This window comes from Propithecus coquereli, unplaced genomic scaffold, assembly GCF_000956105.1.
Source record: "Propithecus coquereli isolate 6110/MARCELLA unplaced genomic scaffold, Pcoq_1.0 Scaffold706, whole genome shotgun sequence".
NCBI classification, from domain to species: Eukaryota; Metazoa; Chordata; class Mammalia; order Primates; family Indriidae; genus Propithecus; species Propithecus coquereli.
Window position 1 is genome coordinate 685,983 of NW_012153130.1, and position 17,924 is coordinate 703,906.

The following is a 17,924-nucleotide window of genomic DNA, read 5'->3' on the forward strand; positions in this document are numbered from 1 at the left end:
CAGCTTTTAAGTTAAAATTAAATTTTAAATTTTTATATGCATGGTTTACCTATTTTATTTTATTGTTATTTTGAGACAGGGTCTCGCTCTGTTGCCCAGGCTAGAGTGCAGTGCCATCATCATAGCTCCCTGCAACCTCAAAATCCTGGGCTCAGGCGATCCTCCTGCCTCAGCCTCCCAAATAGCTAGGACTACAGGTATGTGCCACAATGCCCAGTTAATTTTTTTATTTTTTGTAGAGATGGAGTCTGTGTTGCTCAGGCTGGTCTTGAATTCCTGGCCTCAGGCGATCCTCTAGTCTCAGCCTCCCAAAGTGCTAGGATTACAGCATGAGCCACCGCACTTGGCGTATTGTGTATTTTAAATTAGTTTGTACCATAAAACTTTTAGAGGGTGTTTACCATACAGATCCTATGCTAAGGTATTTTAGTGTTATCTTACAGTTCTTCCTAATGCCCACATTTTATCTAGGTCCTTTTTCTAAAACCAGTAATTGTATCTCCTTGCCCTTCCATTGTCCCAGTGAGCAGGAGGGGTGCCAGGCAGAAGGTGCAAGCCGGAGGGTCTCGGAGAAAGGGGAGAACTGGGTGTCCTCTCTGCCTGAGCACCGACACCCCCACCACTACCACGTACTAAAGAAACAACTGACAGCCCACCCCCACACCTGGTCACATAACAGATGGAGGGAAGGACCTTGGGCCAAGGACGAAATGTGGATTTGGAGGGCCCCAGGGCCACACCGTCGGCGCTGCTGAGGCCGACACAGCACCAGACACCAAGACATCCTCTGAGGCCTCCTGCTCAACACGGAGTCATCAGCAGCTCCCTGATGAGCCACCCCTCACCTCTGCATATCGCCGAAGGCGGGGACAGCGGGGATGGCCAGGGCTGAGAAATGCATCAGGACACCTCCTTCACACACAAAAAAGAATAAGCTCAGCTGGGCCATCACTTGCCCAATCACTACACCTGAGCCCTTTGGACTCCCCGAGACCAAGCAAAAGGAGGTAACCTAGGCAGGGGGCAGCAGCTCTTCTAGAAGCCAGCCTGACACCCCCCAATGGGGGAGCAGCTGAACAGTGGCTAGGCCTTCAATTCAGGTGTCCTCAATAAATCACTAAATAGAAGACGGGGAACTGAGCGGCTCAGCCAGGGAGCGATCCTCTCCTGGACTTGCCGATTCTACGGTCTGGACTGTGCGGAGAGGGTGGTACGCTGGGGAAGAGAGGGTGCTTAACACACGTCGGAGACTGCGAGCCAACTGCTCGCACAGGCTGGGATTGGGGCATTGTCTTGCTTTGAAAACCCCCGGATTCTATTTTGCTAAAGCTTGCAATTTCTTCTGTGTGTCAATGGCACTTAAAATCTGTTTGTAATGGAACTTGATTGTATCCAGCTGTCACCAACTGTTCCCATGCCACCCAAAAGACAGCTGGCCACGTGCCACCGTTTGGGCATTCACTTGGAACAGAGGCACTAATGCTCTAGTTCCCACTAGACTTCACCAAAATGTTTTCATGTATGAAAAAAAGCCCAGAAGGGGCGGGGGTAGGGTGCAGAGAAGGCAATGCAAAGGGGACTCGGTGCGAGGAGAACATCCAGCCAGTGTCTGGCGGAGGGTGGGCCGGCTGCTTGCTGAGCGGAGTCTGAGTGCGTGCTCACAAACCAGCTCCCCTCAGTAGCCTTCCCAGCTCACTCATCCAGCAAATATTTCCCGGTGGCTGGTAAGCGCTCGGCCCTGGATGGGGACAACCACCACCGGTCCCTGCCAAGGGGACATATCTAACTGGAGCCACTTAAAACAGAAAATGGCAGAATCGTGCATTTAAAAGGGAATAAAAAGGGCATTGAACATTGATCGTTTCTAACATCCTAAGAACAAAAAACTACACAAGCTACATTTTAACAGCCCCAACTCCCAACATGGGATGATGAAGGTTGACACATCCATTTAAAAACGGCCATGAAAAAGTCATCGGTTTAAGTAAAAGAATCTAGATTCCCTACACACGTTTCACAGCAAGTGTTTGCCGTGTTCTTAGACTATGGGTTAAAATCTGGTCCTACTATGGTAATAGGTCGCCTAAACATCTAGAACCTACTTAAAGGACAGCAATTTTGAGACCACGTTTCTCACATAACATCTAATGGACATTTAGCAGGCGGGTCCTACCACTTCCTCTAATCAACCTCCTCCATGATGCAAACGGGGAGAAGAACCAGTGAAACGAGCATGCAAGACAGCACACGAGTGACAGCTGACAGTCACGATGACTGTAATCCAACCACTACATTTTAAAGGAGAGAACCACACATTGACCCCAATTCACGGTGCTAACTCGGGCAGACCCCCTAGAACGCAGGTCTCGATGCTCAGCCTGGCCTCCTTGCTGTCGCCAGGCACGATTCAAACCCGGCTCCAACCTGCCCCCACCTTAATCCTTCTGCAGCGGGAGCATGTACAGCAGTTTTTCCTCAAGTGTGAGCAACGATTCCAGACGGACTATGCTGAGAGCAAGCCTGTTCTACTCAGCACCTCGCAGAGGGTGGCTTCCGCCACACCTCGGTGCAGTCTGAGGTCGCGGGACTCGGTGTTGGACAGCCGCCCAGAGGCCTTCAGGAGACTCTGTATTCTTTGGGGGTGTGAAACCTTATGTTGGGGAATCATTTGATTAGTGTTTCTTGTCTTAAAAGACTGTCCCGGGAAAGGGCAGCGGGAAGCAGGAAGACGGTTCGGATCCAGGAAAGAAAGGACGGTGACCCACGCTGAGATTCAGGCGGTGAGGGCGGGGGAAGGCCAGACTTTCACGACCGAGGTGTGTGGGCGGCAGGAGGGAGGGGCGGAGGGTGGCACGGAGCTTCCGGCTTTGGTGACAGGGTGGATGGGCCCCTCCGCCACCCCGAGTGCGGGAGGAGGGCAGACAGAGCACTGAATTCAGTTCAGGCCAGGATGTTGCCAGGGGGGTGGCAGGGGGGTGGGATCTGTTGCTTGGAGTTGGTTGATTCTGGGCTTGATCTACAGGTTGAGTGTTCGTCAAATGCAACAGACTCACATTTAATGGACAAAAGAGCTCTTGGCGGGGGTGGTGAACGGTGTCAAACCCTGGGCAGAAGTCGGCAGCCCAAGCGCCACTGAGATTTGGGAATCGGGTCCCCGAGTGGCGCGATGAGGTCGGAGCAGTCTGGGGGCTCCGCAGGGTGAAGGCGTGGAGAGCAAATGAAAGCTCGACTGAGGGGAGGGTGGCTGGCTGGGAGGGGACAGAAGAAAATGGGGCTTTTTAGGGTGGGAAACACCTGAGCATGTTCACAGAAGGGGGAAGCGTGACAGGCAGGAGACAGGAAAAGCAGTGGAGCAGGGTCCCCAAGCAGGGGAGGGGCGGCCTCCGCAGCAGGTCTGGCATCTGGTCTACAGCAGAAGTCCCAACAGGGGCTCCAAGCCACAGTGCCTCGAGGGCTTCTTCCATCTCTACACAGGAACTTTCCTTCTCATTCTCCCACCCCAGCCCCACCCCCCACCTGAGAACCACCAGGTCAGAACAGCAGGTCTGAGAGCGTGCTCCCTGCCCAGCTGCAGCAGCTGCTGCCCCCGAGAACGTCAGAAATGCGCATTCTCAGGCCCCATCCCAGGCGGGCTGGGCTGAACCAGAAGGTGGCGGGGGGAGCCCAGCAACCTGTGTCTCAAGGACCCCCTGGGGACTCCGGTGCTCACCCAAGTTTGAAACACAGGACAAGGACAGCAGCTCTCAGTCCCGGCTGCCCACTAAGATCACTCGTTTTAACGCTGATACTGAGGCGTCGCCCACAATTCTCACTGCGCTCACCTGAGTGACGTCCCCAGGTGCTGCTGCACCATGAGCCACCACCATGAGCGCTGGGAACTCCCAGGGTGGAAGGAGAAGAGAGCAGATGGAGGTGAGTTGGTCTTAGCCTTGGTTTTCCCATGATTTGTGTTTTTTGCGGGGCGGGAGGGGAATTCTTGTAGCAGGATTAGAAATCATTTGCCAAGAGTAGTGGGCACACGGGCAGTCAGAGGGCGAAACATTTGCAATCACCCCTGGAAAAGAGACAGGAGCTGCTGGAGGGCCGGGACAGACATCCCGAAAGGCAAGCGCAGCCCAGCTGAGATGGGCAAGCAGACTCCCCCGAAAGCAGCTGGATGATCTCCTCCGATGCCACTCAGCCACCAGCAGGGAAGGACAACTCCGAACAAACTGCACTGCCCAGCATTGTGTGACTCAGTCCATGACAGCTTTGTCAGCGTCCTCATCTATATGGAGATCGTCCAAGCTACCGAGACTCGGGGCAGGGACTCTTGCCACAGTGCCCAGCATAGCACTGGCCTGAAGGTCCCCGTCACTGCCATGACTCCTGACCACGTGTCCAGGGCTTATGAACAGACACCCACCTGGTTCCCCAGGCGTCCGGACACCTGGATGTTTTCTTAATTGGAAGACGCAGGTCGCCAACTGCCCACTTTTCTTTTCTGTGACTGTCCCTGGGTTTCCTGTCCTGGTAACGTGCCAATACCACCTAAACACCTCCCTGAAACCAACAGCCAGCCTGGCCTCCCAACTGACTAGTCACCTCTCCTCTACATTCCATCAGGTGACCCCACCCCACTTCTGCTGCTACCACTGTACCCCGCCCCACCCCCAGGCTGTCCGCAGACTGTCCGCCTCAGGAGTCTGCAAGGCAAACCAGGCCTTGGCAACTTTCTTGCCTAAGTCACCAACCCAGCCACACCTGCGCTTCTGCTTTGCCAACTGACCTAGGGCTATCCCGGAGTCCTGATGGCATGACCCCACTCCCACCACCCTCTCAGAACATCACCCCACCCCGGCACTTCAGGCAGAGCCGCCACATGCTCCTTGTGGCCCCCACGTGTTTCCGTGACAGCACTCGCCCCAGCTGGAGCTGCGGGGCCTGCCACGCGACCGTAGGCCACCTGTGCGGGACCTTCACCGTGTGCACCTTTATATAGACTCAGAACCAGCCGTGCCGGGAGGCAGCTGTTAGCAGTGAAAAAGCTACGGTCTCCCCATCCTCCCAGGTCTCAGGACCCCTCCCCACCACTGCCCGGACTATGACCGTTAGCTCCTTCAGACACACCTTGGCTGGCAAAGGCCTCATCAGTCTGCCCGGCTCTCTGCGACCCCACTGTGCACCCTGCCTTGGTTTGGGTCCAGGTACCACCTTGCCTGCCCTGCTCTTACCTGGCTGTCCTCATTTTGAGCTGCTGGGCCAAACCCCTCAGGTGACTGGAGTGAAGACAAGGTGCCCCGTGTTTGATGGACGTGTCTCGGTGGAGAGCGTCGAGAAGTCACTGAGGGAGGTGAGCAGCTGGGGGGATCAGGTAACGGAACTGCCAAGCACCACTCAGGATAGAAGCCACTGGACTGGGAACCAGCCTCTGCCCCAGGACTCAGCGAGTTTCCTGATCACGCGTCCACTAGGGCTGCTCTCGCCAAATGCAACCTCCTGATCACTGGGCACCCCTGCAGGGATCTGCCTGCCCCTCCGGCCTGACCTCGACTTCTGGGACAGGTGGAACCAGCAGACCCTGATCCCTGCTCAACACAGCCCCTCTGTGGCCGCGACAGACCTGCTTAACACCACCGATTTCCATACTCGCCCAGGATAAATTCCTGTATCAACAGAGAATTCCAGTTCATCCAAACCACGTCCTTACCATGCCCCCTCATCTGTGGCTGAAGCTGCCGGGGTGCGGCGGGACGGAGGGCTGCGGTGGCACTGACCGTGGCTGCACCTGCTCCTGTCTGCACAAGCAAAGCTTGGCAGATCCCAGTCCCAGCGCCTGCCCGCTCTTCCGGCTGTGAGGAAATCTCAAAGTAAAATCTGTTATTTCTCCCTTACCTTTCCCCGCAGAAATCCAAACATTATTCGGTTAAAAAAAAAAAAAACCTCAGGGCTATTGAGTTTCCTTAATACAGTATTCACTTAAAATCCCCCACAAAGTTTAGTGAACCAATTCAGAAGATTTCTTTTTATTCCTGAATTTAAATAAGTATTTAAATAAATTTAAATATATCTCTTTATTCCTCTTTATTCTTAAATTTAAGACCTGCTCTAAATTTTTCCACCACGGAGAGCCGGAGGCACCGTTCCCCGTAACTGATGGCCGCCTGAGCGCGCGACAGAGACAACCGCTCATCTGAACTGGGGGGATGGCTGGGGGGATGGCTGGGATGTACCTTTTTAAAAGTCAAACAAAAAAGCAGACCAGACACAGGAAGGATTCACAAAAGCACAATGTTTATTGCACCAAGACCTTGGCAACGTGGGGCTCCCAGGCCCTGGAGAGGAGGCGCAGTACCCAGGGACAGACCTGTGCACACATGCCGGCGACATGGTCCAGGTGAGGGGACACGAGCCCCGGGAGGCGGCCATCGCACAAGGGACCCCGCTCCCCTCCAGCTGCCCCCGAGCACAAAGTTAATCAGACCCAGATCCTAAGTCACCAGGTGACTGCTAGTATAAACGCTTTAGTTATTCATATTTATATATATATATACATGTCACCTAGAGCGCGGACTAATTTTCTGGGCCTTGTCCTTTCCCTTCCGTGTTTGGCCGATGGCTTTCTGTGGAAGGAAAGGACTCAACAGTGACAGTGATAAATGCTGTCGAAGGTCAGGCCAGCACTCACCACTGCCCGAGAGATAACGGACACACTGTCCTCAGGAAAAGGTTCTGTAATTATCTAGTGGAGAAAGAAGAGGATGATTCGGAGGAGAGGAGGGAGACAGAAACGAGACAAAATCGGGTCTAGCAGACAACTAAAGTTTTCAACTACAGAACATCACAGGAAAAAACATGGCAGGGCCAAGAGTTCCCACAGGAATGAATGTCAACACCTCAAGGGGAAAGGCAAGGCCTGCCCCAAAGGCGGCTGTGTGCCCCAAGATGGTAGTGTACGAGCCACAGAACCGAAGCCTTCTCCAGCAAACACTCAGGTCAGCCCTCCGGGGAGGCCCACGGCACCCTCGGTCACCCACTGCCGGGACCAGAGGCAGCCGCCCAGATCAGACACAGGTATCATCTCGCTCTCCCAGCTTTTATAAAAAGAGAAATATAAAAACAGGAAGGAAAAAGCAAGAAGACCCACCCACATAAAAAAATGAATGTATCTCCTCATATAAAGAAAGCAGCTCTTCTTTCTCTAGCCCTGCGTGAACCCAGGCCCCGAGCAGGGGGCTGAACAAAAACAGTTCCAACTGGAGAGGTGCCACGGAAGAGGCCAGAAAGTCAGAAAGTGTCCAGCTAAGAACGGCCACTCCACAGGTGGGCCCAAGTGCTACCTGAGTCCCCCTCCACCTGTGACGGCTCCCGGGGGACAAGACTGAGGACGTGCGCCCTGTGGAGCAAGTTCAGACTGGCTCCTGTACCTTCTGCTACTACTAGGCCACTTGTCTTTCTTCTTGAAAATTATCACCTTCACTGAGGACTTCCCATATTTATTAAATTAAAAGTTTGCAGGCACAGCTTGAGCAAGATAAAAAATAATCTTCAAGTTATACATTCATCTAAATTCAAAAGCACTCACAAAATTGAGCAAAGCCAGCATTTGCGTATTAGGGAAAGGAAACATATTGCGAATGGAAGCCACAGGCCTGGCCAGAAATAAATGTTTTACACTATTAAGTAGCAAAATAAACGGACAATTCTACCCCAGAACACCACCTCAGTGAAACCTGTGGTAACTGCAGCTGCCAGGGACGCTCCAGCAAAGACGCCCCAGAAGGAAGAGCGGCCTCAGACGCAGCTGTGTCTGCAGGTGACGCGCCACAGGCCCTGCTCTCCGGTCTCCAGCCACGTACCAAGAAGGCGTGCTGCAGGGCCACCCCCCAATTCCATAAAAGGGAGAGGTGGCCACGTGGGGGTGGCCTTGGGGCTCTTCCTTTCTGAGGACAGACAGATAAGGCCCACAGGCAGAGGCCCCGCGGGCACGGGCAGGGCCATGCTCGGACGGCAGCACCAGCCGGGAGAAGCAAGGGACGGCTCGCCAAGAGCAGCAGCCCACCGCACGTCCGTCACCCTGAGAGCCGGGAAGACACCTGGGAGGTGTGAACACCGTCCCTTGCCCTCTCTGACAGCCCCAGACCGGGGCAGACACTTGCTGGTACAGACGCCACCGTCCATGAATACGAGGAGGTTTGGCCTGTCCCAGATGCCCCGCAGGTGCGCTGCCATCTTTGCTTAACACACGCGCTGTGGTTTCTCTTGCAGAGTTTGTCATGAATGTCACCAAAGAGGTCCTGGCCTACAGAAGCCCAAAGCCTCTGCGTCGGGTCATCTGCAGACAGTGGTGCCAGGAGAGCCCCCCACGGCAGGTTCACAGTGCAGCGGCCTGGAGGTGACAGGACAGCAGAGTCCCCACAGACAGCGCCTGCAGATCCAGGAAGTGATGCCTTGTCTCCGGGAGGCTGGGGGACAAAGCACATTCGTCCTCACAGTGAGAAATGAAACTCTAATATTCCCACTGCCACCCTCGGGCACGAGTCCAACGTAGGAAACCAACACATGGCATCTTCTGCGACTGACTAGTACACACCCAGAGACACACGCCCCCACCCCATCTCACACACACCCGCACCTCACACTCACACGCCCCTGCGAAACTGACCTATTTCAGCAGCAGCACATTCAGCGGCGGTAGCTGAGGCTGGCAGCCTTGGCTGGGTGCGTCACAGCCCAAAAGTTCCGTCTACTCTGAAGCTTCTGGAAGGCGTTGAAGTTCCTCTTCTTCTCTCTCTTGAATTTTTTAATTTTCTTTTCCTACATCAAGAATTATTTGGTGTCACAATTCCCAAAAGGGCTCTCACCTGACCCATGGTGGCTCCTTCTTGCACACACAGTGGCAGCTTACTGTGCAGACACAACTCTCACGTGCTTGCACACAGATTTATTCTTCAGAACAACCTCCCGTGGGAGGTCCCTGGTGCCTCTGCTTCACTGAGGAAGGGACCAACGCCGGGCCCACAGCCACACGCTGGGACGGGCCGGTGCTGCCCCTCAGCTGCTCCGAGCCCAAGTCCTCCCTGCTCGGCTCCCGCGGAGCCGTGCCGACCTGCTCCATCAAGCCCGCTGTCACGACCACGCGTCGTACCTTCCCCCGGTCAAACTCTTCATCCCAGGCATCGACCACAGTCTCGGCCCGGGCCAGTCTGCTGTCTTCCATGGCATCCCGACTGACCGCCGACATCTCGCCATCCCAGGTCAAAACTGCAAGACCCACACGCGGCGTCAGCATGTTTGTGGATGACCTGCTACCCTGTGGACTGGCGTCAAGAACGTTTGCCAACTAAACTGTTCTAATGATTCAAAACTTTTGAGTGCCTCCTTTTGGTGAAAATGCACAAGGAAAGGACGAGGGGAGAACAGAGTGACACGATGCGTGCAGGACGGTCAGCACAGAAGCCTCTCAGCAACTCTCTTCATCATCATCCGCCACCAGGCCCTCCTCTGAAGAACGAAGACCTTGTGTTCATTCTCAAGCCTGACTCATAAAAGTAACGCTCCAAGTAAGAGCCAGTGTCATCGAGGCTGGAAGAGCTTTTTCACACTGCCCCTTTTCCCCGACCGGAGACCCTGATACTCTGCCTGGCCCGGCCCTCCCAGAGGCACCTGTTCTGCTCCTTGCCCTGCTCCTGGATGCCCGGAAGAAGCTATTCTGGATGCCTCCATGGACAGAACCCCCTGCTGTGACCAAGGGGTTAAAGAGGATTCCAACAAGCGTTCAGATTCCTCCTCCCATTTTTAAAGCCAAGCAAAGCTTTCCCTCCACGTTCACGACACGCCAGGATCCATTCCACACCTTCCCCCTCCAACAAACTAACCGAAGGAAAACAGAAGTCCCGTCTCAAAAGCAGTACCTTTTCTCCCGTAGGCTCTGTCGGATGAATATTTGAGCAATTCCTGGACCACGTCGGATTCCCGCTCTCTGTTCCAGGAAACAAGAGGAGCCTGTACCAGCCCTGCAATCACAGTTGCATTTACATACGTTTAAAATAAACCATAAGGAAGCAATCTCACAATTTTTACTTGTAACAGAATTGCAAAACTTACTAATGATACTAACGAAGATCTTATGCAACAGAAAAGGCTCTCGTCCAAGTCAATTTGTGAAAAACAGAAGATGGAAAACAACAAAAAGGCAAAACACAAACCAAAAAACCCCTTATAACCAGCAGCGTAAGTCCTCACTGAGGGGAGGGGGGAGACCCAGCTCTAAATGGAACCCACCTCAGCCAGCACGGCGGGAGCAGCCTGCAGCCAGGCACCGCTGTGGAGTAGGGGAACAGCCAACTGCCGCCACGAGGGGCCCCTCAAGCTCCCAAGTTCCGTCCAGGGGAGAACCCGGTCACTGTCAACACCGTGCGGGTACACCCAGCACGTCTGGGCTAGGACAGCACTCACCACCCTCACTGGGCTCTAGAAATGATTTCTGAACTAGTCCTCTGCCTCCTGCCCAGTCCCCTCTGACCCGTGAACACACAACTCCAGAATGTGCTCTCCTCCCGGCACAAAAACCTGACGTTATCTCTCCTGCCTCCAGTTCTTCAGTGATTCCAGTGACTTCTAGGATCAGTGCCCCGACCCCAGCACAAGGGTGTCCACGGCCCCCTCGCCTGCCTCCCCTCAGCACAGCCCTGGGACCTGGCCAGGCAGGGCCACCTGCCTGCTCTTGCCATGCTACGTCTCTCCTGCCTGGAGACCAGGAACACCCTGCTCCACTCGGCCACTCTCCTCCGTACTCCGCACCGAGAGCAGAGCGGGCGGGTGTTCTCCTCCAGGGCCCACGCGCCGAGTGCAAAACGTCACCGCGTGGCTCTGGCATAGGGTGGTTAGCCCCGAGGGCCTGGGCAGCACGTCCTGGGACGTACGACCAGCACCCGGCACCATCCCAGGCACACTGCAACCGCTTAACCACATTCCTCAGACCCCTGCGCTAACAAGCCAGCTCCCCTGCTCTTAGGACTGCATGGAGCACGGCTCTATCGCCACTCGGTGCAGCCTCTTCTAGGACAATCTGCTGGCCAGCAACACACACAGTCCTCACTGCGCAGCAGTAGTGTTCTGCAATGTAATTCACACCATTCCATTTTTATTGCTAAGTTCCTTTCTTGGGAGGTTTTTCTGTTTTGTTTTTTTGTGAGACAGTGTCTCCTTCTGTCACCTGGGCTAGAGTACAGTGGTGTCATCTTGGTTCATTGCCACCTCAAAGTCCTGGGCTCAAGCGATCCTCCCACCTCAGCCTCCCAGAGTGCTAGGATTACAGGCGTGAGACACCGCACCACACCCAGCCCCTTTCTTGGGAGTTTGATAAGTATGAATCCTTCTCAGGTCCTATCTGACCCCAAATGCACTAACATAAGCCCAGCTGCGTGTGCCCAAGTGGCGGTGACTTTCTCTGCCCTTCACTTGGCAGACATGTATATGGCAAGAGGCTACTGAGGCCTGCCCCAGCCAGCCCTGAAGAAAACGAGAAAACCAAACGCCCTCCAGTGGGGGTGGTGCCTGAGGACAGCCACCGGCTCCCAGCGGCAAGAGGACCACACTAGCTCCAGAAAGGCCCAGCGACACGAAGAGATAAAGGAAGATTAACTTTTGAACCCAAGTCCTCTGTGGGAAGCCTCGAATCAGAGACCCGCTGCTCGTGTCCACAGAAAGGTCTGATGCTTATGGGTACCGTGCCTCCTGTGGGCAGTTTCGGTCAGTTGGATGCTCTGACTCCAGGAAGCTTCGACCTCGCCGCCCCAGGGAACAGACTGGGGGGGGTGGAACAAAGGTAAGCGGAGCCCCCAGGTCTTCTGTACCTTCACCCAGGCCCTCTCTGCTCCCCGCCCCCATGCCCAGGACCCTGCAAGCCCAGGTGCGTACCCACGCGGCCCCCAGGATGCTGGCGGCTCCCAGACGGCTCCGGGGCTGCGGCGTCACGGGGCCCAGTGCTCCTCTGGCCTTCTGGAGGCTTGTTCTCTTCTGCTTCCTGCTGTGACTCTGGCTTCCTTCTTTTCCTTTTCTTTTTCCTTGGAGACTCTGCCATGGGCTCAGGCTCGCCGCTGTCCGTGGGAGAGCAGCTGCTGGGAAGTCGGAGGCAACAGTCAGCTCTCTGCAAACCAGAGGCAGAGCAGGGGCTCACGGACAGACATCCCGAACTCTGTAGAAAACACCACCCATGGGACCCAGGGCACAGAGCAGGCCGGCTGTCCCCTGCAACACCATCCCTTCGGCACGTTAGCACGTGCTCTGCCGGACCGCAACAGCGGTGGGCTTGCAAGTGCCTGCTGCCCACAGCCATAGGTCCCTTCCTAACTGACGCAAGTCCAACGAGCTGGAAGTGCAGCCTGTGACCTGATGTAACCGCAGAGCCTGACCTGGCCAGGGTCCTTGGGCCATCCTGTACATACGGTGATGGCCAAGATCTGGATGCTGCTGTCCATCCCACTGTGACTTTAGGAAACAATGCATTGATGTTTTGTTTTCTCCAGACACAGAGTCTCAGTCTATTGCCTGGGCTAGAGTGCAGTGGTATCATCGCAGCTCACCGCAACCTCCAACTCATGGCATCAAGCGATCCTCCCGCCTCGGCCTCCCAGAGTGCTAGGATTACAGGCGTGAGCCACCGCGCCCGGCCTCGATCCACTGATATTTACTGCAGGAGACGTTTTACCCTATGCTCACATTTTAGAAGTTCAGATCAGTATGCTACACGTCCAGACCATGCCTACCTGAGAATGGATGGTTTGGTTTGTGCCCTGTTTCCTGATGGAGGCGCAAAGGAGCTGCCTCCTCATGCCCTTACCTGTGCCAAGGTGGGTCTTGGTGGAGGCCATCTTCTTCACCAAGTCCCTCCACTCCCTTCCTCCTCCTCTTCCTGTTGCTCACGTGGTGTCCACCTACGACACGTCCCATCTGCTGGCCGTTCACCTGTGGCCACGTGCCCCTGTCCTCTGGTCCGTCAGCAGGCAGCTCTGTCTGGCCCTTCTTCCTGCACTCAGGGCTCCAAGGCCGTCCCTGCGTCTGCCCCTCCTGCGGGACGGCTGTGGCCACGTCCCCCGGGCGCTTCCTCTTCTTCTTTTTCTTCTTCTCGTGCGGAGCGGGAGCGGCAGCAGCCCCCTCGAGGTGCTGTGGGAGGCATGTCTCTGAGCCTGGCCCCTGGAGCTGTCCCACGTAGCTCTTTTTCTTCTTCTCGGAGGGGCTCCGGGGGGACTCGCTGGCCTCTGGCAGCTGGTGTGGAAGGGACGTGGAGTCCCTGTTGACCTGAGGCATGGCCGTTGAGGCGGAGGGGCGGCTCCGTGGCTCTGATGTCCCTAGGGGCTGGGGGTGACTGGACAGTGACGCAGAGTTGGGGCTGATGGGAGGCTGCGGACGGCTGGGTGGTCGGGGAGCAGGTGGCACAGCCCTGTGGGACAGCCAGGCAACGGGGAGAGGCTGTTCTGAGACCGAGGACCCAGGTGGAGCCACTCCTCTGCCCACCCTCACCCCTCCTTTCACCTAAGCATTTTAAAAAGGTTTTTCCCTGTCAATTCTCAGATACACATAAATTACACATACGTTTCAAAGACAAGCTGATGATAAATTCAAAGTCTATTTAAGATCAAAGTTAGTAAGAATTGTTTGGTGTCGTAGTTTCTTGTCACCAAGCAGTTCAAAGCATTTTTGCAAACTCTAATTTAAAAAATTTTTAATACAAATGTGTTACAGGAAGGAAGCCTTCACTAAGCAGTAAATGGTAAGATTAAAAAAATCCTGTTAGGATTAACTTTCCAACCTCCCAAAGTGTGAGGCTGTTCCAGTGCAGGCAACGAGCCTCGTGAGGGGGCAGGTTTGGGCGCAACGCACCTTCCGCTATATGTCCCTCTGGATGCGGAGCGCCGGGAGACTGGGAAGGCAGACGAGCAAGGCTGGGTGACACGGCGCACGCGTAAGGGACGGCATCCAGCGCTACGCCAGGGGAGCCTCTGTGAGCCCCCAGCAAAGGTAACTTCCCCCTCTGAGCTACAGTGTCCTTGTCTGTGAGTGGCAGCCATGCCCACCTCACACGGTCACTGAACTACACAAGACTGTCATCATCAACATCCAAACCAGAACCAACCATACTGGCTGTGCCAACTGTACTATAATGCCATACCACTCTAAGTGTTTCCTGGAATTTTTTCAAAAAAGGTTATATGACAAAGAAACAAAGAAAAAATACCCAATATGTCTCAAATGTTTAAGGACCTCCCATGTGCAAAAATACCATGCTACGGGTGTGTGTGTGTGTGTGTGTGAGAGACAGAGAGGGAGGGAGGGAGAGAGGGGGAGAGAGGAGTGGCTGAGGCCGTGGGAACACACCAGGACAGCCCGCGGAGTGCTGCAGAGGCACAGACCCGTGCGCTGGAGCGACACTGCGCTCAGACACAGCAGCACCAAGGCAAAGCCGAATCGCCACACCCGCCTCCCGGCTCGCCTGTCATTCTTTCCTTCCTCCCCAGCTACCAAAGGCTGTCACATCCCCATCAGCCATCAGACGACCACCGTCACGGATTCTCAACCTTCTGCCATTCAGCACAGCCCAGAGATCAAGCACCCTCCATGCAACAGCCTCCACAGGGAGGGAAGGATCCGAACCTTCAGGAAGCATCTGCCAGGGTGCCGAGACAGCGCAGGAGCCCCAGGAAGGGAGCTCGGCAGGGCGGAGAGGCAGACCGCAGCACCGGGGAGTGCTGGTGGGGCACCACGACATGGCACTGACAGACAAGACAGCCCTGAAGGGGCTCACGGGACCCTGGGCTCACTCAGGGCCTTTCAGGGCTACAGGCCAGGACAGGTCACCACACGGATGTGGCAGGCAGGCAAAACAAAGACAGCACCGACGAGTCAGGACTGTGGAGACCGACCGCCTCTGACCGCCCAGGCTCCTTTCCACACGGGCACAGAGAAGAGAGGGCCTGGGCAGGCCGCCCCTGTACTCCGCGGCGGCACGGCGCCGTCCGCTCCTCTCAGCCAAGCACGCGCGACCGCGGGGAGAACGAGCCGGCACCCGGCACGGCCCGCGCCCGAAGCTTACCTGGCTTCAGGGACAGGCCACGCGGCGGCAACGGCGGGGTGAGAGGTTTTCATGGGGTGGGTGAGGTCGGAGGATGGTGAGGGGGGAGGTGGACGGAGGTCACTGCCGGTCGCCCTCCGCAGGGTGCTGGCCTGCAGTTATCGACATAAATAAAAACTTGGTGGTCTAAAAGAGGTTTCCGTGAGTGAAGAGGGAAAATGAAAGTAACACAAAATAAAAACAAAAAAATGAAAGAGCCCAGAAAGATGAGGGAACAGAAGGAAGAAAAAAAGGGGGCGGTGAGGGGTGGGGGAAGGGTAGAAGAAGAATCAGAAAAGTGTTTTTGGTTAGAAACAAAAAGGAAAAAAGGGAGGAAATTTTAATAAAACTCTCAGCAAGACAATTACATCCTCGTGTCGCTGCCACCTTGCCAGCTGCCTGCTACGGAGGTGCCAGCCAGCCCCAAAGCCTCTGCTCTCTGGGCTCCACCCGCCCGGCCCAAGCACCTAGATGTGTCCCAGTGGGGCCCCGCGCTCCTTCTGGGGCTCGGTTAGGATATTCCCATCCACAAAAACAGGGAACTGCTATCTCGCCAACCACCACGAGCCACATGGAAGTGTCACTGGATAATCAGGGGTCCCTCAACCCTCAAAACCTCCACCACTATCATCCCAAGACAGCCCTTTTATACCCTGCACGTGACCAGGGATGCCTGAAAAACACTTTGTTCCTCTGGAACAAGGGAGGACAATGTCCCCGTCCCCCAAACTGTAATCAGATCTCTCTGAGCCCTGCCGACACCTTCCAGCGACAAAACCCCCACACACCCACCTTCTTGGCAGAAAGAGCCAGCTTCTTGGCTGGTGGGGGAGACATGATGCTCGCAGGCTCGGGGGCCGAGTTGCTCAGGGCAGGGGACTTGGGCTTCACCACCTTGGGATCTGCTCCATTTGGTGGGGCTTTGGAGTGACCAGTGGCAGAACCGTTTGTTTCCTGAGAATCACAGAAAGGGGCAGCTCCACTCTTGGGGGTCCGGGGGCCCTTGGCAGAGTCACTGCTGGCTGAGTGTTCCGGGCTGGAGCTGCTGGAATGCCCCCTCTCGGGGTCGGAGCCCCCGTTGCTCCCCTTCGGCCCGTGCCCGTTGGCAGTGGCTCTGGCCAGGAGCTTAGGTGAGGTAGAGTGGGCGGCGTCCCTGCCGTCCCAGGAGCCCTGCCTGCGGCTCCCACATTTGCTGCTACTCAACGTGCTGGTACCAGGTGGCCCCTGAGAAGTTTTGAGAGGTGGGGAAAAGTGCTGTAGGGGCGCCGACTTCTTCACCTTCTTTCCGGGCTCATCCAGGATGGTCGGCGCGTGTGTGGGGGTTTGGGACAGTTTGGGGGAAGGGGACCCCACAGGTGGCTTTGGAAGAACATATCCGTTCTGTGACTTCAGGCCTGGATCAGAGCCATTCCTAGAAATGGGAACACCAATCTCCTCGGTGGTGTGGAGCTTCTTCGTCGTCACCAAGTCTTGTCGCTGAAGGACAGCAAAGCAGAAAACACAGTCAGAACCCCCGAGGAAGACCGGCTTCCTCACGGCGGCTCTCCCGCAAGCTCGGAGCCTGTTCTTATGGCAGCGCGCCTTATGTCGGCAAACTCGGGACCAGGCGTTTACGCGGGAAAGACGCTGTTACTTCTGCCAATGGTCTCAGTCCTCAGTGACCTGAGTGCATGAGTGTCTGTCTGCCTTTGTGCCCACCTCTGCTACGAAAGCAGTATGTTTTCATCAGCATTCGAGAAATACAAAAAAGTATAAAGGAAGAAAATGTATGAAAGCTCCATCACCTAAACAACCATTTATCAATATACTAGTGTTTTCTCCTTTTGGTCTTTTCTTCTGAATGGTTTGGCCTGCACAGCTGCACCCCAGTTTTATCTTAACGCTATAATCCGAAGCATGTTTATAGGTTCTATTCTCAACGAATGTTCTTAATGTTTGACTAGCAACCATCTCACTGTATGGTTAGTTTACATAACCTATACTCTCTCCCACTGTCAATGAAATTAACAGTAAAGTAATATGCATGTGTGTCCTTTGTCCTTCTTGACAGTTACTACAAGGTATCAAAACAGTTACTCTGGATTTAGAGGCTTAAGGTTGGCTGCCCTCTGTCAAACCCCCATCAGGCTGCACCTTCTCTCGTTGGCTACGACAGCCCTCGCCACTAGCTCAAGGGTCTGGTATCCAGCGAGTGCTTAAAAAATACTAGTTGAATGAACAATCAGAAGATTAAAGCTTTTTCTGTACTTAGTACCCCATGCTAATACTCTGGAAATGGAGTTACCAGGTTAGGACTATTTTCACAAAATTTCATGCATACTGCCAAATTGCATTTACTGTTCCCTGATCTGAACATGTATTTCTTTTTCAAAACATTTGCTATTAGATAATTTGACACTATTTTTGGCTCTTATCACTTTAATGTCCATATCCTTTGCACATGCACTGGAGTGATTTTCAGTCCTTGGAATGAGTTCTTTATGTTACAAATGTTAATCTTTTGTTGCAAATATTTTAAGTTTTATTTTTTTATTTCTAATATTTTAGGTATAAAACTTTAAATTTTAGTTTAGCCAATCTATAATGTTTCTACATTTCATCCCTCAATTTTTTTTAATTTCAAAATATTATGGGGATACAAATGTTTTGGTTAAATGGATAGTTTTATAATGCTTAAAGCAGGGCTATTAGTGTGCACGTCACCCAAACAGTGTTCACTGTACCTGACAGGTCATCTCTCAATTTTAAGCTTACGAGGTCTTCCCTCTTCCATAGGTTTACTGAGAACTCACTTCTATTTTCTTGTGAGTTCTTTCTCTTTTTCCCCCCTATA

General features: G+C 54.3%; 1 protein-coding gene across 1 annotated transcript in view; it reads right to left on the reverse strand.

Annotated features, from left to right (window-relative positions):
- Nucleotides 1–6,304: 6,304 nt before the first annotated feature.
- Nucleotides 6,305–17,924, reverse strand: part of USP36 (ubiquitin specific peptidase 36) — a 30,739-nt gene continuing 19,119 nt past the window's right edge. The window contains exons 12-19 of the mRNA XM_012661350.1: nucleotides 15,884–16,567; nucleotides 15,074–15,204; nucleotides 12,824–13,423; nucleotides 11,902–12,098; nucleotides 9,894–9,995; nucleotides 9,128–9,243; nucleotides 8,645–8,796; nucleotides 6,305–8,444 (exon numbers count right to left, since the gene is read on the reverse strand). Coding sequence (XP_012516804.1) covers nucleotides 8,665–8,796; nucleotides 9,128–9,243; nucleotides 9,894–9,995; nucleotides 11,902–12,098; nucleotides 12,824–13,423; nucleotides 15,074–15,204; nucleotides 15,884–16,567 — 1,962 coding nt within the window. The 3' untranslated portion in view covers nucleotides 6,305–8,444; nucleotides 8,645–8,664. The remainder of the gene's footprint in view (nucleotides 8,445–8,644; nucleotides 8,797–9,127; nucleotides 9,244–9,893; nucleotides 9,996–11,901; nucleotides 12,099–12,823; nucleotides 13,424–15,073; nucleotides 15,205–15,883; nucleotides 16,568–17,924) is intronic.